The 23,613-nt window shown below is 41.8% G+C and overlaps 1 protein-coding gene across 1 annotated transcript in view; it reads right to left on the reverse strand.

The window, feature by feature from the left end:
* The window catches only part of LOC147726460 (complement component C6-like), a 1,142,533-nt gene that overhangs the window by 82,091 nt on the left and 1,036,829 nt on the right, over window positions 1–23,613 (reverse strand). Inside the window, exons 16-17 of the mRNA XM_086960582.1 lie at window positions 6,280–6,370; window positions 4,673–4,908 (exon numbers count right to left, since the gene is read on the reverse strand). Of these exons, the coding sequence (XP_086816708.1) occupies window positions 4,673–4,908; window positions 6,280–6,370 (327 nt within the window). The remainder of the gene's footprint in view (window positions 1–4,672; window positions 4,909–6,279; window positions 6,371–23,613) is intronic.

The following is a 23,613-nucleotide window of genomic DNA, read 5'->3' on the forward strand; positions in this document are numbered from 1 at the left end:
TGGATTCAATCCCCAAACATATCAGAGGAGGGGACCGTTTGACAGCTTTGCGCAGAGCTGAGTCCAAATTCATTTTACAAGCAGGGTGTATCTTTCCTTTTGGGATGAACATTGACGAAGAGATGTATGTACATTTGTGAACTGTTGATCTGCATGCTTCCCATTTCCCCCTTTAAGAGACTCTGATTTCATGACATATATCTCCAAATATGTCTTTTAATTAATATGATTTAAATTTCAGTAATGTTTGGTTTTTTACTGTTTATAGCTATTATCATTAGTTTGTAAAATTGACAGGTTGAATTTCGGAGTATCATGAATTCGTGGATAAGGCTATGATGTCCTAATAATTAATATGTACAAATGATTTCAGTGTACTAATGTTTTCTGTTTTCACTGTTTTTCTTCCCCTAGAGTGTTAGACCTCGTCTTGATATGAAGCGACAAACCACTGATAGAGAATATTGCTATGAGCACCACTGCTTCACATGGAATTACATGAATACGACTATGAGCACGGGATAGATCACTTTGGGAAAATATTCTTGAGTAGTTCATTTCACTGATTTCCTGTATTGACTAGACACTGACCATAGCCTTTTTTCACCAATTTAGACACACATTAATTGAGATTGGAACACATAAGATTACGATACCGAGGGTACTACACCCAAGTGACCTAAATCGTTCTAGATATAACTCTATCTCTGTTTCAAATCTCAGATTAAACTCCTGTATCTCTTTCACTTCCTCCCTCCCTTTTTTTCAGCCTGTCTTTTCATCTTTAATTGTATGGGTACTATACCCTCAATGCGCAATGTGTTACATGATACATTGAACCTAAAATGTAATGTTTCACTCACTTATGATTTTTTAAAAAAACCAAACAATTGGGAAAATGCATTATTATAGATTCTCACCAGAGTTTCTGTTGTTGCTGTAAATAATGCATGGCTTTTAAAGAGGTCTCCGTGTGATGTCTGTAAACACGGAGATCTTTCTTCCCTTTCTATGATTTTTTGTCAGTATTTAAATGATGAGAAAAAAATGGTGGTCATGTGACCAAGAGCCCGTGAGCTCGAAACGCGTCGTTTGTTTATGCCCAAATAAACAACTTCTCCAAGTACCTGATGGTGTGGCTTGTCATCCTTTTCCTGATCGAGAGGACCTTGTGGATATATATATATATATATATATATATATATATATATATATATATATATATATATATATATATATATATATATATATATATATATAACCTACTGGCGATAGCCAGTAGGTATATATAGTTAGGATTTTTTCTCTATGGAACTTTTGAAAATTCTATGTCTAATAACTTTGGCGTTTGTGGACGGAATTGGCTGAAATTTTCAGGAAAATGGCACATTTCGTTTCTGAGCAGCCCCTGAAAATTTGGGGGGGGGTCGTCAAGGGGGGGCCGAGAAAAAAGGGGGGTCCCAAAACACGTTTTTCCCATTCATTTTTCCATAGGGCGGTTGGCCTCACTTTTAGCTCGAACGGCTGAATGGATTTGCACGAAACTTGGCAAAATTGTAGGGACTGTTAGCCCGATGTGCCTTTGCTAGGTCTCAATATATGTGCTTCAGTGGATTTTGAGAAATTAACGTTTAAAAAAAGATATATATCTGTAACAGCGCTCCGGGCAGCGCTCCGGTTCGCGTACTTTCGCGTAACGGAACTTTGCGATGCGAAGCTGATTGGCTCTCCGGTGTCTTTTAACATTCTAAACAGTCCGGAGCGGCCGCCATCTTGTCTCTCGGTAGGATCGAGAGACAAGAGGAGGCCAAAACAAAGGGGGAAATTAAGGAAAGGGGGCAAGGTAGACCCCTTCTGACCCCCTAGGATTGATGAGGGGGATATTATAGAGCCACGCGGGGCCCAAAAAAAAAAAAAAAAAATTCCGATTTTTTCGCCATAGAGACGCGTCTTGGTACGCGAACCGGGCAGCTAACCGGGCAGCTAACCGGGCAGCTAACCGGGCAGCTAACCGGGAAGCTAACCGGCAGTGTAACAGGAGTCTGAGGAGTAGCTGATTGGCTGTCAACATTGTAAACAGTCCGGAGCGGCCGCCATCTTGTCTCTCGGTAGGATCGAGAGACAAGAGGAGGCCAAAACAAAGGGGGAAATGAAGGAAAGGGGGCAAGGTAGACCCCTTCTGACCCCCTAGGATTGATGAGGGGGATATTATAGAGCCACGCGGGGCCCAAAAAAAAAAAAAAAAAAATCCGATTTTTTCGCCGTAGAGACGCGTCTTGGTACGCGAACCGGGCAGCTAACCGGGCAGCTAACCGGGAAGCTAACCGGCAGTGTAACGGGAGTCTGAGGAGAAGCTGATTGGCTGTTAACATTGTAAACAGTCTGGAGCGGCCGCCATCTTGTCTCTCTGTGGGATCGAGAGACAAGAGGTGGAAAAAAAAAAAGGTGTAAATGAATGAAAGGGGTAAGGCAGACCCCTCCTGAACCCCTAGGATTGATGAGGGGGCTATTAAAGTTCCCTGCGGGGCAAAAGAAAAAAAAATTGCGATTTTTCGCGGTAAAGGTGCTTCCCGGTACGTTAACCGGGCAGCTAACCGGCAGCGTAACGGGAGTCCGACATATTGTGTTTTTTGAACGTTTGTGATATGTGCATGTGTGGATTTTGTCTAATTAAGGTTAAAAAAATATATATATATCTTTAAGCGTGCTCTGGCGTGCTTACGTTTTGGGTTTGGTTTGCGCTGCAGAGACGATACGTCACGGTTATGCGGTGCATCATGAGGCGTCTCACGGGCTACGTGATACGTCACTTAATAAAGAATATATTTTACAGCTATAGATATTAGCTTTTAAAAAACCAATGAAATTCACAGAAAAAACCATAGGTTATAGACCATATATAGTTAGGAATTTGCATTTACAAAACCTTGAAAATTCACTGAAAAAACCATAGGTTATAGACCATATATAGTTAGGGATTAGCATTTACAAAACCTTATTTTATTTGCACAAAACCATTGAAATTCCATATATAGTTAGTTGCACTAACTATATATCGCGGACCCGCAATCCACTGCTAATGATGTCACATATTACATCATTCATGACATGGTCAGTGACATCACTGATGACATCACTGATGACATCTCAAATGACATCACTGATGAACTTTGATTCTTGAAACGCGTCTGGCGAGTTAATGATCTGATGTGATTTTCGTTTTGAACTTTGTCAGTATGTGGCCATTAAATCAGGTGACAAAACGATGCCTCCAGTGGCTTTCCTCAATTTGGGTTTCCTGTCTTGTGGATGTTTTCCGGCTGTTCCCGGTCGGGAGGAAAGCCAGCTGCCATAATGCGGAGTCCATGCTAGCCCTAAACCGAGAGACTGGCTAAACGGAAAGGAGGCGAGCAGGCGGCTATACAGGGTAGCACTTGCTTAATCACGATGGCTGCAGTAAAACAGGACATTGAACTAACGTTTTTTCACACCTACCACTTGGAATAAAACTGTGTTTATTTTGTTTAAAGGCGCTCCCACTGGTGATGAACATTCAAGGACTATCATATCCAGAAGGCTGTGCTGCCGGCCACGCTCTGGTCGACAGATGGCTTAAGAAAACTGGGTGGGACTATCAGCGCTTTCACTCACTTACAGACAACGCCACTAAGGAAGAGAACTTTGATTCTTGAAACGCGTCTGGCGAGTTAATGATCTGATGTGATTTTCGTTTTGAACTTTGTCAGTATGTGGCCATTAAATCAGGTGACAAAACGATGCCTCCAGTGGCTTTCCTCAATTTGGGTTTCCTGTCTTGTGGATATATATATATATATATATATATATATATATATATATATATATATATATATATATATATTAGGTCTCAAAGGCGAGACTATGCCAATGCTTGTTACTTTATCTTACTGCCACTGCCCTTTTTACCCTCTGTCACCAGGAGTAGCAGCAGCAGTAGTGCTGCGGGTAGAAAATGATAGAAAAGTGGTAACAGCGTCTGCTCCCTCTGGTTTACCCTAATTGAGGCCCTCAGATTAGATACTTTTGGGAGAGGAGTAAACCCACACCCATGAGGCTGACGGACAAGTATCCATTGATGAAACATTTGAGTAACCGCAATACTTCAGCAAAGCTTCTGTGAAACGTAGGCTCAGCAACTCATAAGCTACAAAGATTTGTTTAAATTTATCTGTGGGTGTGGTTGAATGTTTTAGCTATTTGTTTATCTTTATGTTTGTATATTTTAATAGTTCATGTTAAAATATGTGTTCTTTTATTACTTTTTTTAAATTGCTGAATAAAGCTATTACTCGAATCGAATCGAGCGGTTCGGTTAGTGAATGAGAGCTTGACCTGTCAAAAACTTAAGACAGCGAAATATGAAAATTATACATCAGGCATGAAGCATGCTGTTTTAATTGTGATGATTAGATCATTGTTATAATTAGATAATTGTTAGAATTCAACGTAATTGTTATAATTAATATATCAAGTAAGAATTACATTAAAATATGAAAATGTAACAACTTAGATGGATATTCTCTTTAGGATCCTGGACATTATCTTTAAGATGTTGTGCCTTCGGACAGGCATCCTTCCCGAGGCTGTGTACTAAATGCTTAATGTGAGTTGTCAAGTTCATTTGAAGACATACCTGAGCATTTTTCCCAGTCATGGCACTCGTCATAACCACAAGGTTCTTTCTTTATGCTTCGAGCAGACAGGGCGGCTCTCTCAATGGCCCAAGCCAAGTTAATATCTTGGCAGGGGCCGGATTTCAGGAAGTGAATTTTCTTCTCCAAACATTTATCAGCTAAGAATGCACAGCTTGATGTAGTAAAGTAATTTTCCGAGCCGGCATCAAACACACACACTTCTTCGGAGTATGAACTGCAAAGAACAAAACGAAAAAAAAAAGATTTGTTTCCACTGAAATGGTTATCACTGCCACAAGACCCTGCTAAAAGCATTACAGAGCCACAAAGGCTCAAGGTCTCAAGGTAAAACTGATGCTTTTCAATGGCTGCTATCAATTAATGTTGTGATCTTAGACACAGTGTACTCTCCAGGTATTTCAATTGCTTAAAGTTGTCCATGTCATTATATAGATGAATATTTCGAAAGAAGACACGTTCAGACTAAAAGCTTTGTCACGCGCTAGAATGATCTGAATTTTTGATACTTTCAGAACAATGATTTAAATGCAAAGGCAACTCAAGACAATAATAGCCTGAGATATCATTAAGCTGCATTAGGTCTTATTCCATATGTGAAATAACCTTTTTCCAATCCTATGTAAATGAAAGCTCCATTGCTTGCCTTTTTAGAAATCCCAAACACATACACATACAGCTTTACACACAAACACTTTGCATTTCATGTGGGCGAGTGTTTGATTGTGTGAGATTTATAAGTGAATAAGTGAGTGCAATATCTATGAAGCACGCGCATTTTATATCTTTATGTTGGTATATCACATTTCAAGGCAGGACCATGTATGAGTACTCTAAAGAAATGAACAACCTCAGAGGCGAAGTGCTATTAGGTGGAGTGTTCAACATTCGTGCTCAATTGGTGATGTAATAGCAAGAGCTGCCGACAGAGGAACTGAAGAATCAGGTTCGAGTCTTGCGTCGCTCAACAACCTGTGATTCTGGCCAAATCACTTAGGGGCAGATTTACAAGCCCATTGTGACACTGTTGCGCCACCGTTGCGTCACTTTTGTGACGCAACGGTGACGTAAACAATGCACCACGTTGCGACACATTTATAACATGATGCATCTAGGGAGATGTGTCAAGTAGTAAAGCCCTGCGCCACATTATTCCTGCGTCATGTATAATGTATGCAGGGTTGGCGTTCTGATGCAAGAAAGCCTTGTAAAAGTGACTCAGTGTCACTTCTACGACGGCACTGCGTCAAAACCTTACGCTTGCTTGAAGCAGGAGTAAGGAGTGACGCAGCACAATAGGTATAGGCTTTCCTGAGCAATACTGGAGTTGTGTCGTGCTTGCGACACAACTCCAGCAATGCGTGACCTTTGCTCCAACAGATGCCTGACGCATCTGTCAATCCTTGTGCCATAGTGCGCCGCGTTGTAAATGCGATGCATCCAAGGTGGCGCAAAGCTTTTTTTGTGTGACACAAGTAAACTGATGCATCTCTGTTATAATGCAGAGATGCGTCAGTTTCTTGTAAATCTGCCCCTTAATCTTCCCTTGCCTAAAAACAAAAATGAAAAAAACAGGGGACTACATTACCTGCAATCCTTTTCAGGAGACATACAAACACACTGAGAGCCGTCTTTCTTCTGCCCTGGGCTGCAGGTGTCCCCAGTTCCTTTTGGAAAGTCTGTAAAGGAAATAGATACATTCAAGTACACTCTTCAAAGGGAGAAAAACACAAATTTAGGCGACACAAAATTAAGACGGGTTTCAGCCACATATTGGTCAGATATCACTTATCGCAGAGGATGTCAAAACATAAAAATAACCATAAACATGTATAGGCATCTTCAGACCTACCCTAAACATATTACAGGTACATGCATTTGGGATGCATCATCCCAAATGCAAAACTCGCAATTTAAGGAATCTCTAAATTGAGATTCCTTAAATTGCGATTGCATTTAAGGAATCCCAAATTGAGATCCCTTAAATGCAATGCATTAAAGTTAAAAAATTAGCGATTTCGCTAATAGGAGTAGCAAATTACCATGAAGTTGAACTTCATGGTAATTTGCAAAAACTTTGTAAAATGCACTTTTGTGCATTTTTCAAAGTTTCATGTTGAGCACACACATGCTCTTAGGGCATGTGTGTGTGCAACATATGTAAACAGATCAATTTCAGGGGTGCAACAGGGTGTCATTTTGACACCCTTGTACCCTTGAAATTGCATGAGCAATTTGCTCATGCAATCTCCTATTCATTCCTTTGGGCCTGGAGGCCCATAGGAATGAATGGGACAGCATTCCTTAATTGTGACTAACAATTTGCAAGTAGCAATTAGCAATTAAGGAATGTGTAGGAATCGCTATCTTTATAGCGATTCCTACATGCAAAGGCTTTTGCGATTCCTAAATAGCGATTCCTCAAAAATCGCTATTTAGGAATCACAATTCCTTCTGTTGATGCATGTGGCAGTTAGTGATTTGCTGCGAGGCAAGCATAGCATTGTGAACTGTAGCAGCATGTGCATGTTCTCAGTGGGAATATAAACTGCCAGTTCATGATTTGCAATTCAAACAATAAACGATCTTGTCTCTTCTAATAGATATACTTACGCATCAAAGTATCTAAGAATCTAATTTAGTGAGAGCTTTTGTAAAGGTCAATAAGTGCCTCCAGTTAACAAAGCCTTGATTTAATTGAAGACGAAAATAAGGATCATTTATTAGCTTTATGCATATTTTATACTTATATAACAAAGATATTAGAATATTCAACGGAGTGAAAAACTCACAAAAAAGGAGAAATGCATTAAAAGAAAGACGCTAGTCTATTAACACATGCATGTACGTCAGGGATAGTAAGAAGAAAATGGCACAACGTACATATCAGCCAAATATCATTGGTCAAAGAGAGGAGTACTTTGTCAATGTCAAACTCAGTTTCTAATCATTAATAACAAACATTTTCTGCTGTTGCCACATTTACTTGGTATATACAGAGTTTAATAAAAAAAATGCAGATAAGTTCTTAATAACCTCCTGAAGATTCTTAAATAACCATTGATTTATGGAGTTCTCCCAGTAGTCTGTAGACATCCCCGAACCCCCTCCAGTTTCCACCAATGACCTTCTACCCCAATGGAAAAAGATAACTACAGTACTGGATACACTTGTTCAATTTTCATCACAAGAGATCAACCCGTAGAATACAAACCAATGGAGTTCACCAATGGACTGCGCTTCCTAATATGCCCGGTCAGGACACTTGAAAGATTTTGACCAAAATCACCAATAACTACTGCTCTGACTGCCTGTAGAATGTTTTCAAGATGTTACAACTCAGCTTTTACGAGGGTTTAGAAGAAGTACTTCAAAGCTGCATCTCAGAGGCAGACAAATCAACAAAATTGATTTTCATTCCCTATAGGAAATGGTGTCATCAACCAACAGTCAAGCCCTCTTGAGCCTCTGAAGGATCTGTATGATAATCTCCCGCCCTTCATTAACCAAATCGATATGCTTTGAGGGCAGTCCGATCTTAAGGACTTTCTGGGCCCCAGGCAAGTACTAAGGTTGGGGGCCCCTGTAGAAAACAACTATGAATTGTATTATCCATTTTCTGCTAATTCATGCCTGCATGATGCCAAACAATACTAAATTATATATTGCATTTTAACAGAATCACAAAAAACTGTCATAGTTATTGTCTAGAACTTCAAAAATATTTGGAAGACACTGGATAGAGAGACAACATTCAAATATGAGAAAGCTCACTCTCTCAATGGGCCCCTTGGAAGGTTGGGACCAAAGGCAATTGGCCACTTTGCCCATGCCTTTAAAACATCTCTCTTCGAGGGCACATCATCAATAGCCTGCAACCAGACGAACCCCTGCTCTCAGCACCTCCCTCCACCACTCCAATGGATCTCATCCCTACCACGAAGGATGCTAAAAAACTCCCCACCCTGGGAGGTCTATAGCGCCTTGGCCATGAAGATTGGCCTTCCAATACTGCTCCCACTTTTCACCAAACTAATCAATACCTTTCTTTCCGGCAGTCTCATCTCTTAACTGCTAAAGAATGTAATAATTACACCCTTTACCAAGAAACCTTCCTCACACCCTGGAAATCTCTCCAAGCATAGACTGTTTTTCTAACCTACTCTGCATTCCAATGCAGTCAAATCTGTGGTCGCACACCAACTCTCAGCTCATCTGGAAGCTCATAATCTCCTCAGTGACTTTCAACCAGGTTTAGACACACACACAAGGGCACAGCATCTATGCTTCTAAATATCAGGGAAGAACTTCTCACTGACTTGTCCATGTCCTACCCCTTGTTTAGGAAGCTGGCTTTTTATAGGATATACCACTAAGGGGCCGATTCCGATTCGGGTCGGAAGGGCACCGAACGTGATCCGGCCAGAAAAACTACATGCCGTACTAGTGTTTTCTATGGGAGTCCAACCGAACCGAGTCCAGAAGCATGCGGCTGCATCGTACTCTCGCAGTCTGACTGCAGGAGTCCGGCTCCGTGGGAAAGCACTCCAGATCCGGCTCGGTCAGAGAGCTTTCCGACCCAGATCGGAATCGGGCCCTAAGTGATTATATCATACAAAGAGTTCAAAGATTTTCCCAGAAGTGTACAGAGCTTAATGTAAACCAAAAGTGCTCTATTTTTGGTAGTGTGATTGAGCAGCCTTAGGCCTAACACAGAGCCATTTGTTATGCGCACAGTAATTAATAAATTACACACAACTCAAAAAGGAGATCCGCACCAATTTATAAAAAATAAGCTTCTCTCAAATTTTATCCTAAGACCAAGATTTGCGCAAAAAGGTAAGTATATTTTTCTGGAAAAATACTTTACACATTAAAAAGTGGACACTGCAATTTTCAGGCTTTGCAATGTTAACCTATGATAAGCAAGTTTTGCAGGTAAGTACTCGACTTGCAAATTCAGTCTCCGGGCTCTGGGGTCAACACCAGGCAGGGTTCAAATCAGCACCAAGACTGTACCACCAGCTGAGGGGCAGCGAGTGCAGAGGCCAAATTTGTGGTCAAGCTCCCAATGTTAATCAATCAAAACAGGGGTTAATCACAGTTGCGCTTTTCATGGGTGAGTGAAGCGGCATTAGGTGTTGATCTCCTGGAGTTAAGGTAAGTACAGTGGGACCATAAAGCAGCAAAAAACTTACAACCTCAGTGCCACAGGGGCAGCTGGGTGCAGAGTGTCAACACAGCATTGGGCACCCAATGTGGGAGATTGGTATAGAAGAAAGGCTGCAGGCTCAGGCCAGTAGGCCGGCTGAAGAAAACCCACAGCAGCCCAGGTAAGTAGAGATGCTGGGGGACGTAGGGATGCTATTGTTCAATCTACCCAAAGCCCAGGGGCTTCCATGCAGAGATATCCTTAGGTGTCAGAAAAGTCTTACAGGGCAGGTTGCGGTCAGGGGAAGTCTTTGAGTTGAGGCTGCAGGTGCTGAGGTGGTGTCTGGCAGGGGACAGCCCATGGTGGACTCTTGCTCAGAATCGCTGGGGAACCTTCACTGGACTGTGGGCCACTTGGATTCGGGACGTGGGTGTCGGGTGCTAAGGTGGGTTAGATGGTGGTTTCACTGTACCTTAGGGAAGAGTCTTTGTTCTTTAAAGTTGGTTTCTTCTTCACAGGTCTGCTGTCCACGGGAGATCTTGAACTTTGTTGAAGACTGGCAGTCCTCCCAAGGCTTTGGAGGTCAGAGGGCTGCAGGACGAGTCATCTTTTGATGCAGGTTCAGCAAGGGCTGCAGACTGGCTGGTAGGACTGTGGCCAAGTCAGTTGGTGTTTGTAGTCTTCTATGCTGGTGCAATGCTGTGGTGTACGGCTGTTCTTGGGTCCGGAATATGATTTCAGGGTTTGGGGTTTCCTCCTAAATATTAGATCTAGGGGTGTTGCAGCAGGGTGATAGGTAGGAACCAATGGGTCTATAACCTGCAGTGACTATACTCACTATTATGCCGACCTCCCCAGGGGAGGGAGCATAGCCCTAGCCCTGATTGGATAAGTTGCAACAGTTAGCGAAGGGAGCACACCTCCTTTCCTCACTGAGTTTTCCTGCTAGTTCTCCTGGGAACCATCCTTTACAACGCAGGCATTACAATGTAATGCCTTTACAATGCAACTTTTACAACGCAGGAACAGTTACATCGCAGGAATTTACAACGCATACTATAACTATGCATATGTAGGTACAACGCATGCTATTACAACTCATTGGTAAGCATAGTATGCTAAGTTTTTGTTATAACTTTCATATGATTGATGTTGAAAAATGTACGTTTTATTTATTTACAAAATATAAAAATATATTTATATATTTCGTAATAGTCATGAGTACATTAATGCTCATGTATTAATATTAATGCAACAGTAGAAATTAATATTGATATTTTTTTAGAAATAATTTTGTTATAGTAAAAAAAAAAATATCCAGATATTAATTTATTTGGAAAATATATTTTATTTTTGGGGAATATTTTGAAGTTTATTTTTAAGGTGTAGGCTAAATATTTTAGTAAATTAATACTCGGGGATTAATAGAAATTCTACTATTAAAATAATATGGATGTATTTATAGAATTATTTAATATAAATTATGATATAAAAAATTATGTGGGTATTAATTATGTAGGTAAATATTTCATTTTTATGGTAAAAATGACTTTTTTTATATACAATTTATTTTAAAAATATAAATGGATAAATATTTCGCTTTTCTTATAATTTTACAAAGTATTTATTTGAAAGGTAAAAGTTGTTATTGTTAAAAGTAAATTGTGAATTATATTATATATCTAAAAAAATATATATATATATATTATACACATTTTAAATAACACACCAAAAAAAATGCAATTTTAATTTACAATAAATATTAATAAACATTTATATAGAAATAGAAAACAGTTAACTTGTTTTTAATTTTTTTATTGATTACACATTTTTAGCATATTTATAATAAATTTTGAAAAAATATAAACAAATCAGTTATATTTAATAACATTTAAAACAATTACTTTTTACATTGTATTCAGTATTGTAACATTTTAAAATACACTTTTCAATAAGTTTCACACACTTTTCCATTGGTTTCAATAGAGAAATTGTCCTTTTTTCATTTTCACAGAAATATGTGACATAGGCACGTAGACATGATTTTCATCATTACAGAGAACGTTGCTGGAGAGAACAGAAGCAAGGGAGAGCTGCGTTAAGGTAAGATACATTTACATTATTTAAATACATAGTGTAAAGGTATTGTTTATTGTAAGGAGAGAGGAGGGAGGTATATTTAGTTAGTGAATAGTTTTTACGTGGGTTTGTTGTGTTTTCACCAATTGATTCCCTCTATTAATTGTTGCATTAGTAGGCCCAGGCCAGGTCTTGTTTTTTTCTAGAATAGTTTTTGTTAGTTAAGTACTTGATGTTATATATATATGAAGTACTTAATTTAACAAAAGTGTTTGAAAATGTCCACTTTATTGGTTTAGAGGTACGTTGTTTGATAAGTAACACATTTTTATTATATTCGCGGTTAGATGTATTTATACATTGTTTAAAATGTAGTATCTTTTGGATGTGCTAATAACTTAATTGCTACAGGATTTTGCGTTTTGATGGATTGTTTTTTGGAAAATGTTGGCATTTTTTATATTTACAAAAAACATACTGTTCGGTATTTTTTTCCTCATTTCAGATTTAAAAGGATTTCGATATGTATTGGATTTGCCTTATGACTGGATTGCATCGTTGGATTTTGTTGTGTTTTTTCTACACAAAAAAGTTATTTTCTGGATTTTTTTATTGGGTGCGTTTTTGATGTATGCACTTATTATACTGTGCATATTAACACTTTTTCATCGGGTAATGGGTTGTTTACATAGATTATTTATTTATTATGGATTAAAGAATAAAAGGACTCTTGGTGAAGTCTTAGATGGTATGTAAGTCCAAGAGTTGAAGATAAAAGAATACTGAAGTTAGGAAGACCCGACTTTAATGTTTAATTTTAATATTTGTTTATTATGGCCAATTCAATTAGTAGGAGTTGTTTTAGGTTAAAACAGACAAGTAAACATAAAGTGTTTGAAAAGTGTAGGATGTGTGCAAGGTTATCGAGGTAGTCTGAAGCCACTTGCATCGAAAATGATTGCATTACACCCAATAGTATTTCTGACATTTATTTAGTTCTTAAACAATATTTTTGGAGCACACGTGCACTTTTAAAGTTCAGTTATCAATATATGAAAAAATCAGCAAAAAAGTTGGTTGGGCTCTTGTTGTTTTCTTCTTTAATTCCAATCCCTTTGTGCCAACGCGTTTCGCCGTGGTAGGGTTAACCTACGACTTCATCAGGGCTGGAAACAGTACAGATTGCACATATGTAATTACATACTGCACCATTTACATCAGTGCCAAACAAGTAAAAAGCCCAACCGACTTTTTGCTGTTTTAGGACGCAGCCCTGCCTGACACCGCGCTCAACTGCAAATGAATTCGAGAGTTCTCTCCTGGCTCCAAAGCGTACCCTTGCAGAGGCATTTGCGTATGATTCCCGAAGGAAAGTTACAAGGGCCGGTTCTACACCCATTTTGGCGAGGATTGTTCATAGTTTCGAGTGAGAGACACAATCGAAAGCCGCTGAGAGGTCGACGTAGACCATATATAATCTACCCCGCTTTGCTGAGGCATATTTCCCTATAATTAAGGACAAATTTAGGGCCTGCTCAATAGTCCCAAAGCCTTCCCTGAAGCCAAACTGAATGTCCGAGAGGACCTTGCCATCGTCCGCCCACTCCTGGAGTCGCTGGAGAACCACTCTGCCCAGTACCTTCCCCAGAGAATCCAGGAGGGAGATTGGACGATAGCAAGAAGCGTCCTCCCTGTTACCCTTTTTAAAAATGGGAACCATAGTGGATTGCGTCCAGGATTTATTTAGACCGCACCTCATTACGGCGTCAAAGACCCTTTTTAGGATAGGGGCCCAGAGTTCTAAATTGAACTTAAAAAAGTCCACTGGTACACCATCCGGGCCCGGGGCTTTCCCACCTTTGCTAGATTTCACTGCACTGATGACTTCAGTTAAGGCAATTTCTATTGGGATTGGGAAGGAATTGAGCTGAATATTCCCAACATTCTCTTCTGTTGGGTCAGTTTCTGGCGGTTTAGCGAAGATGTTTGAAAAGTGATTGACCCATGCCGACCCGTCAATTGCCACCTCTACCGATGGCTGGTTATTATTATCTGACAGGAATGGGGCTTTGACCAGCTTCCAAAAAATATCACTATTTCTGGACAGGGAACTCTCGTGTAGTTGGTCCCATAACGCTTGTTTAAGCTCCTGTTTCCTCTCCCTGCATACTAAAGTGTAAGTTCTTCTTAGCCTCCTGATCTCATCCTGGTCTCTAGGGACTTTTGACAGTGCTCGCTTTAAATTTTTGTGTGCTGTGGTGCAATTGTGGTCAAACCACCCCCTTTTCACCCCCCCATTTCCTTTACACTTTTTTGTTAGCAGCTGTTTTACCTTGTCTAGAATTTCCCCCGAATTATCCAGAACCTCCTGCTCCCCCGTGTTGACATCTAAGCATTTTACTAGCGCCTCGTAGGTTGTGCACACCACCCTTTTTGTTAAATCTTCAGCGTCTATCTTACCCCACCCTAGGGCGTAGCCATTTATTTTAGTAAGATGTATGTTGTGCTGTGCAAGGATGGAATTTACGAGTGAGGGTGGGAGTAAACCTTGCTCCAAAAACAAGTCTATGGTCAGAGCAGCGTGGTCGCTTAGGGTGTTTATAAGGATTCTAAAATTGTCAACCTTGCTTCTTAATGTGGCTGTGGCCAATACGTAGTCAATCGTTGACTCAGATCCCCTGCCCAGATAAGTAGGGTCCAGCTGCCCATTAGGGGGTTTTGACGTATTTAGTATTAGGAGACCCAATTCAGACATAGTTTCGTTCAAATAGTTTCCCGTCTCTGAGTGGTTAAAATGGGTTATTTGGCCATCTTCTTCATCTACCACCCCACAAAGGTTAGTACTGCTTCTACAGCAGGGGTGTTGATTGAAATCACCCCCCCCCCCCCCATATAATACTTGGAGGATCGTGGGTTTTATTTTGTTTTGTCCAAATTACAAATTTCTTCCGGAGAGCCCCTAGTGTATGCAGTCTATTGGCTTCTGTTAGGTTGTCCTACAGATTTACCATGATAATGACCTTTTTCTTCTCAAATGTCAATTTTAATGCCTGATAGTTTGGTTCTAGTGCAAGAGGAGTGACCTCTAAGCCCGATACGGTGTTAGCTAGGTAGATCATCAGTCCCCCTTTGGCTCTGCCGTGCTGGACGGCTATGGCTGAGGAGAAGAATGTTTTGTACCCTGTTAAATGCAACCCCGCGGTTGCCCATGTCTCCTGTAGGCAGATCACCTGATAGTCCTGTACATAGTTTAATAGGGACCCGTCGGTAATTTTTATTTGAAGCCCCGCGATATTCCAATAGAGGAGTTTCAGTTTTGCTTTTCTCTGGGTTATATTAACTATTTCTGTCACGTCCACTTCCTCATGAGGGGGAGTCTCTAGAATCGATTGACCTTCCTCTCTTACTGTACTGGATGTGCCAGTTAGTGTAATTTCCAACATAGGGGAATTACCTTCACTAGACAGTCTATGTACTGGACCATCTGCGGCCTCCCGCGGAGGGGGAATTTCATCCTCGTTTATAGATATTAGATCTCCCAGTACGTCTTGCTCTTTGTATTCTATGACATTCCCAAGGACATCCTTTTTCGAAGTTATAGAGTCCTGCGCATTAATAGCCTCAGGAGGGGGAAGCCTTTGCGGGGCTCTCCACTGCCGTCTGAGTCAGTCCACTTCATTTAGCCCATAGAGCATTGAATAGTGGTTAAATGTAGGGACGTTAAATCCATAGTGCGGTGGAAGAATGTTATTGCTATGAAGCCCTCTATTTAACTGAGGATAGGGGTGGTAGTTGTCCAGCCTTTGGCGTGGAAATCGGGGTCCACTTCTTTCCAGTCCAAGTGAGGATTTCTTACTGGGATAGATTTTGGATAGGAGTTTGGGTCTCTTGGGTAGAAGAAACTGACATAGTGGGTGGAGATAGTATCCCCCCTCTTGTTTCATACCAGTCTCCTATGCACCTTACCGCTCTATGATCTTGAAAATGTATGATTATCACATCCCCAGCTCTATCTTTGGGTCTTGATCCCACCCAAGACGCACGCCTCACAGATAGAATTTTTCCACTGACATGGGCAGGAAGTGGTCTATTCTGTTCCAGCCAGTGCATTGTTTTATTTTTTAGGGCAAAGTGGTCTTCTCTAACCCCTCTTTCAAGCTCTGGTACGCCTGCCATAATAATTGTGTATGGGGCCGATTGTGGTGGTAGATCTACTGTTCTTTTTTTTTCTATTGGTGGGTGTTTAGGTAGTGACCCCCCTTTATCGTTACCCCTCTCTTTAACTTCTGGTTTTGGGGTTTTAGCTAATGGGGGATTTTTAGTGGGTCCTTTCTTGTTACCTTCCCTTTTATCGCTAGCCTGAGCTGCTTCCAGTTTTTTCCCCCTAGTGTTAGCTGCAGGGGACAGGTGTTCCTTACTCGTTGATGGTTTATTGGTTTTGAATAAGGCTTTTTTCCCCTGTATACTGGGTGCTGTTAAAGGGATTGTGCTAGTCGAGGGCTCTTTAGTTGGAAGGCTAGTGGGCATTATATGATTGCCACTGGAATTATTAGCATGGCTGTTTTGGAGAGCTAGCAGGGCGGTAGTGTTCCCTTCTATTTGGCTGCCCAGCCTGTCTATGTGTGCACTTATCATTCGGGTTCTCTCTAACAAAGGGAGTAAGAGGGATTTCATCATAACCTCCAATTTGTTGATGAGATCCCCTTCTGAATGAGGGGCATTAGGGAGTCCTGAAAAATTGGGGGTTGCAGAGGGATTGCTTATCTCCACGGAAAGGGAGGGTCCTGTCATCTCTATAGGTCTTATGAATTGAGAAACAGAGTCACTAGTTTTTTGAATTTTGCAGATGGGGACCCCCTTCTTTTCCTTTTTTTTGATTGTTTGCGTTTCTGATCTGTGGTTGGTGGGGAGACTGAAAATAGTTTGGGGGAGTGTGTTAGACCAGATATGGTTGAGGAGGATGAGGGAGAGTTTATAAGAGACGCATGACTAGAGGAATTAGAAATATCGTCATCCTCCAAGCTTATCACCGTTGGGGGAATAGTATCCTGGGCCAGATCTAGATGTATCCTATCTCGGGAAGTAACTTGGGTTAATGCCCCCAGAGAGGAGCGTTTCCCAGTTAATAAATCTAATGAGAGACGCTTCTCTGTATCCGCTATTTCCTTTTCTAATACGTTTGTGACCCTCTTAAAGAATTGATCGATTGTCCCAGTAGCAGTCCCATGTGTAGTATTCACTGTTATAGTGCGAGATTTTCCTGTTGGTGTTGTCATAATTGGCTACTGAGTGGTAGCGCTTATGATATGGAACTCCAGGAACTGGGTGATCTGAACCGTAATAGGTATCTTCTACAGTGTTTAGATTTTTCTCACTATGTTCACGCCAGGTTCGGCGGACAGTATTGCCGTAGAGAGGATGTCAGGGTCTGGGCCCGCCCCGTCCCTTGTCGTCCTTTGACGGCCTTAGACGGCCCGCCCTTTGCCCGGGCTTAGCCCCGTGCTTCGTCCCGCGCGCGTCCCGCGCCGCAGGATGGCCAGGTCAATTATGTGCTCACAGGCGTGTGGGCGTGTCCGCCGGGGGAAGAGGCACCAGCTGTGGGCTGTGTTGAATGCTGGGCCTCGCAGTCCCCCGGTAAGGCGCCCAGACGTTTGGGTCTCGAGAACCACTGGGAGCGTTCAGGAATCCGCCGACTGTGGACAAGCTCCCACCAGTGGCCAGACCACGTCACCCGAAGCAAACAGCAATTGAAACCCTCCTGGGCTCGGTCAAACCTCCGTGTCAGCAGCAAGGTAGAGTTGCAAGTGAGTGGCACCCGTGGAGCGGGTGTCGCAAAAGGTAAATGAGGGTCAGAGGCGTGTGGGCGTGTCCGCCGGGGGAAGAGGCACCAGCTGTGGGCTGTGTTGAATGCTGGGCCTCGCAGTCCCCCGGTAAGGCGCCCAGACGTTTGGGTCTCGAGAACCACTGGAAGCGTTCAGGAATCCGCCAACTGCGGACAAGCTCCCACCAGTGGCCAGACCACGTCACCCGAAGCAAACAGCAATTGAAACCCTCCTGGGCTCGGTGAAACCTCCGTGTCAGCAGCAAGGTAGAGTTGCAAGTGAGCGGCACCCGCGGAGCGGGTGTCGCAAAAGGTAAATGAGGGTCAGAGGCGTGTGGGTGTGTCCGCCGGGGGAAGAGGCACCAGCTGTGGGCTGTGTTGAATGCTGGGCCTCGCAGTCCCCCGGTAAGGCGCCCTGACGTTTGGGTCTCGAGAACCACTGGGAGAGTTCAGGAATCCGCCGACTGCGGACAAGCTCCCACCAGTGGCCAGACCACGTCACCCGAAGCAAACAGCAATAGAAACCCTCCTGGGCTCGGTGAAACCTCTGTGTCAGCAGCAAGGTAGAGTTGCAAGTGAGCGCCACCCGCGGAGCGGGTGTCGCGAAAGGTAAATGAGGGTCAGAGGCGTGTGGGCGTGTCCGCCGGGGGCAGAGGCACCAGATGTGGGCTGTGTTGAATGCTGGGCCTCGCAGTCCCCCGGTAAGGCGCCCTGACGTTTGGGTCTCGAGAACCACTGGGAGAGTTCAGGAATCCGCCGACTGCGGACAAGCTCCCACCAGTGGCCAGACCACGTCACCCGAAGCAAACAGCAATAGAAACCCTCCTGGGCTCGGTGAAACCTCTGTGTCAGCAGCAAGGTAGAGTTGCAAGTGAGCGCCACCCGCGGAGCGGGTGTCGCGAAAGGTAAATGAGGGTCAGAGGCGTGTGGGCGTGTCCGCCGGGGGCAGAGGCACCAGCTGTGGGCTGTGTTGAATGCTGGGCCTCGCAGTCCCCCGGTAAGGCGCCCTGACGTTTGGGTCTCGAGAACCACTGGGAGCGTTCAGGAATCCGCCGACTGCGGACAAGCTCCCACCAGTGGCCAGACCACGTCACCCAAAGCAAACAGCAATTGAAACCCTCCTGGGCTCGGTGAAACCTCCGTGTCAGCAGCAAGGTAGAGTTGCAAGTGAGCGGCATATATATAATCCTCAATTAAGGAGTTTTTTTAAGTTTGCGCCAATATGCCTGAGAAAAGTGAAAAAAAATCCTTAAATTTGGGTTTCTGGATATGTTTTTGTAATTGCATTAATCATAGAAATTTCAAAGTCAATTATTTCTTTTTTAGGGCTTTTATTAGATGTTTTTGATTTTATCACTGATAAAAATTCAGTGTATGTTGAAGATTGTTTATCAGGTAGTAAACTGTATATTAAGGGAATTACAGTATTGTCAATGTATGCGTGGACAGTGTATATTTGGTTGAATGGATGGGGCATGCTTTTAAACGTTCCATCCATCATCCAAATATCACTGTTTTCTAACCGTACTAAATTTTGTGCTGTGCTGAATATTAATATTCTTTTTTGAGGGTTTTCGTTATCATGCAGTAGGAAAGGTTAATTTGAAGAAGTAATGGAGAGTTCAGGTGGAATTACAATGTCAGAGTATGTTTGGGGTGTGACTCTTTGTGGATTACTTGTCTGTTTTAGACGTTATATAATTCTTCTGAAATTAGGTATTGTGGGCATACTACTTGCAACATGTTTAGGTATTTGTTGTGATACCTCCCTTAAAAGTGAACCACAGGGTTCATTTGAGGTGGATGCAATATCATTAATTTCATTTGTTCTTTCGCAAACTTCAATCTCCATTGCAGAGGCAGTTTGGTTAAGGTCAGTGGTTTTTAAAATAGTGTCACCAAGGGTAACCGCTCTGCCTCTGCAATGGGTTGAGTAATATTGCACACACCTCCAATGAATTCTGGGTTCAGATAGTCTCTCCTTACAATAAACATACCCATTATTGTTCAGTAGTCTGTTCCCTCTTTTGCATTTTAGGTATTTAGCTTCTTTGGATGGTGTTGCCATTTTTTTCCTGTAAAGAGAAGAAAAAAACACACTATTGTTCTTTATTTTAAAATTAGTAATGTATACCCGTTTAGCGGGAAAATGACAGTATGCTTATATAATTTTCACAGTTGACAATGCATGCATTTGCTATAGTCTGTTATTGTTTTTGATTTGATTCATCTATAATTTGTGTTGTATTTGGATATAAACAATCCTGCTTTATTGGGAGAAAGAAACATTAGTTATTTGTATAGGGAAATAAATTAATTTTTCTTACCTTTCAATTAGATCTTGTAATGTTCTTTACTTTTGCCAAATTGCTGTTGTTGTGTGTGTTTCTGAAAAAAAATGTTTTTTTAGAGTTGTATTAGGTATTTGTATTTAATTGGTGAAGATTCCTAGTGAGATTAACATAGTTGTTTAGATTAGTTGGTTTGTGTTTTTGTTATCTTACCTTTAGAAAATAGTTTTGGTAGTTTATTCCTTTATTTAGTTCTTTGTAGTTGTTTTGTGGTCTGTAAAAGGTGAAAGAAAAATAATGTTAGTGTTTGAATTGTTTACATTAGATCTCTGAAATATAATAGAATTTCTTTGGTTAAGGAGCAGTACTATTCTGTTTCAATATCATATATAAACACAACATCTTTCATTATTATACTTACATGTGTGTTTTACTGTGAATATTTTATAATCAAGGATAATAGATGTATTTATCAGTTATATATTTTTTTTGCAGAACAGAACATATTATTTTCTGGAATATCATTTATGTACAGTTTTAAAATGATAATAATTAGTGATGTGTTAATTACTTTGCTCTTGTTATGTTTTTTCGTGTTTGAAAGCTTAAAGAGATAAATTCACAATGTTAACATTTTATTTTGATAATGTGTTTTTTTATATATATAAACTTTGTTATATTTGAAAGAATTACAGTGGTATATGGTTTTGCTGCTGTATAGTGTATTTTGTTTTTTCTTTGTTGTGATCTTTTTGACTATTGTTGCTATAAAAAGAAAATTATAGTAAGATTATTAGTTGTAACTTTTTTTAATTTTGCATGTTTTCTGGAAAAAGCCGTTCTGGGAGTAAGCATATTTGTTTTAATCTAATCACTATCCGGCATTTCTTTTTCTTACTTAGTTGTATTTTGGAGCATTATCTTGTAATATGAATTTTCTGTTGTGAGGTGTATTTTGCGATTTCTTTGTTGAGATGATGTTTTCCTTTGAGCATGTATTGTAGTAATCTGTTGATATAAAAAGAAAATTAGAGTGTGAAGAGGAGATTAAACATTTTAACATTATGCATGTTTTTTTTTATAGAAGCAGCTTTTGGAGTAAGATTATTTATTTTAATCTCATTCCTATCCACCTTTTTTTAGTTAAACATATTTTTGAGTAGGTTTTGGAATGTAAATATAGTAGTATTATGCACATTTTGGGAAGCTAGGGCCAGATGTAAGTAGCCCAATACCGGTCATTAACGGCCGAAAATCAGTATTTTCGGCCGTTAATGACCGGTATTGAGCATTTGGGATGTAGGAGTCCGAAAATTGTCCGATTCTGTAAATTTACCGAATCGGTAAAGTTACCGAATCGGTAAAATACCGATTCGGAAAATATACCGAATCGGTAAAGTTACCGACTCGGTAAAATACTGAATCAGAAAATTTACCGAATCGGTATATTTACTGATTCGGTAAATTTACCGAATCGGTAAAATACCGAATCGGTAAATAAGAAGTGGTAAAATTGAATAATGAGATGTAGGTAAGCACTGAAATACCGAATTTGCTTAAAATTCGGTATTTAAGAGTCGGTATTTACCATGGATTGGAATCAGGTGGTAACCAGGTGCAACCCATAAAAATGGACCCAAAATGCAATTCTTCTTGCACAATGGTGGCATTTTATGTCATTGCAAGACAGCTACGGCGACAGGAGGAAGGAGAGAGGGAATGGCAGAGAGAGGAGCAGGTCTACAGACAGAGGATCACCCTATTCATGCTCACAGAGGCAGAGATTCTCCAGAGGTACAGGTTGGACTCAGACACCATCTTGGACCTCATCAGGGACCTCCAACCACTGTTGGAGCACACTACCCCAAGGGCACATGCTATTCCACCCCTCGTGCAGGTGCTGTTTAGCCTACACCTGCTTGGGTCTGGTAGCTACCAGAGTGTGATTGCTGCGGTAGGTGGGGTGACCCAGAGCAGCCTGTCAAGGTTTTTCCACAAATTCCTTGATGCCATGTTACAGAGGAAGGACCATTACATATCTTTTCCTGCAACCCATGCTGAACTGGTCCAAACAAAATCAGACTTTTACCAGATGGCACGATTCCCCAATATAATTGGCTGCATTGATGGCACGCACATTCCCATTTGTCCCCCTGCTGCCACTGAATATATATACAGGAATAGGAAGTCAACGCACACCATCAATGTGCAGGTGATTTGCAATGCAAAGTGCGCCATCACTGACCTTGTGGCAAAATTCCCTGGGAGTACCCACAACTCCTATATATTTCAAAACAGCGGCATATATGCACGGCTGACTGCAGGGGAATTTGGTGAAGGATACCTCCTAGGTAAGACATAGTGTGCAACCCCCATAACGCCTATTGCAGGAAGAAGTACATGTATGCATGCGAGTAATGTATTCCCATTTCCTTTTAGGAGACAGTGCATATGCCCTCCGCTCCTTCATACTCACCCCCTACCTCAACCCCTCAACACCCAGCCAAAGGAGATATAACCGGGCCCACAAGAGCACAAGAAATGTAGTGGAGCGTACGTTTGGTATCTGGAAAAGCAGGTTCAGGTGCTTGCACAAGAGTGGAGGTGCAAGGCAGTATACCCCCATCACCTGCTGTAAGATCATTGCTGCCTGTGCTATGTTGCACAACCTTGCTGTGAAGAAGGGCACTGAGGTGGAGTTGTCAGACTATGAGGATCATGACGACGACATTGCTGTGCCTGAAACACAACCTGCTGGAGTGTCAACACCAAGTGATGGCAGATACAGACGTGATGAGATTACACACAACTATTTCTAAGTAATGAGACACAGACAGGTTGTGTATGGGAACAACGTAATTTAATGTTGCCACAACGTACAAGCACGGAAGTGCAACAAAATAAACATTATGTACGTGGGGACTGTATGTCCCGGGTTACTTCACCCATGACCGGTAAAGTCACTTGCGCCCGCGCTTCCCTGAGCCACTAGGATGTTGCTCGCTGTGTTCAGCATGCCCTGCAGCCTCAGCTGGGCGCCTGCTACTCCTCCGTGGCTTCAGAACAGCGCTTGCCATGCTGCTCCGGCTACTACTGTCTTCAGCCTCTGCCACGTCCAGGGCAGGATTCTGTGCAGTGTGTGAAATAAGCATAGCCTCTAGTGCACTTGGGATTCTGGCCATGCCCCTGGTGACCTCAGCCGTGTTCTGGGTCAAAGCCTCCTGCATATTTATGCCCCTACGGCAAAGCAGGGATGTGGCAGTGGCCAGACGATTGATGGCCGTATTGTGGACACGAGCCTCCCTGCGCCTTGTGTGGGACAGACTGTCTAGTTGGGAGCAGAGCTGTGTAATGGAGTTGCTCATCTGCTGCATCCCAGCTGCAATGTTTGTTTTTGCAACCTCCCTATTTGACTCAACAATGTCACTCATGCCCTTCCCCATGTCTCCTATTTTCTCAGTCAGGACTCGGAATTGGCAATGGCAGGCTAGGATGGATTTGCCCTGCATCCGTTGTATGTGCACCATGCTCCCCTCCAGCCCACGGAACACAGTGCCATCTCCACGTCCACCTGCACTG

Source organism: Lissotriton vulgaris, chromosome 3_1 (genome assembly GCF_964263255.1).
Source record: "Lissotriton vulgaris chromosome 3_1, aLisVul1.2, whole genome shotgun sequence".
NCBI lineage: Eukaryota > Metazoa > Chordata > Amphibia > Caudata > Salamandridae > Lissotriton > Lissotriton vulgaris.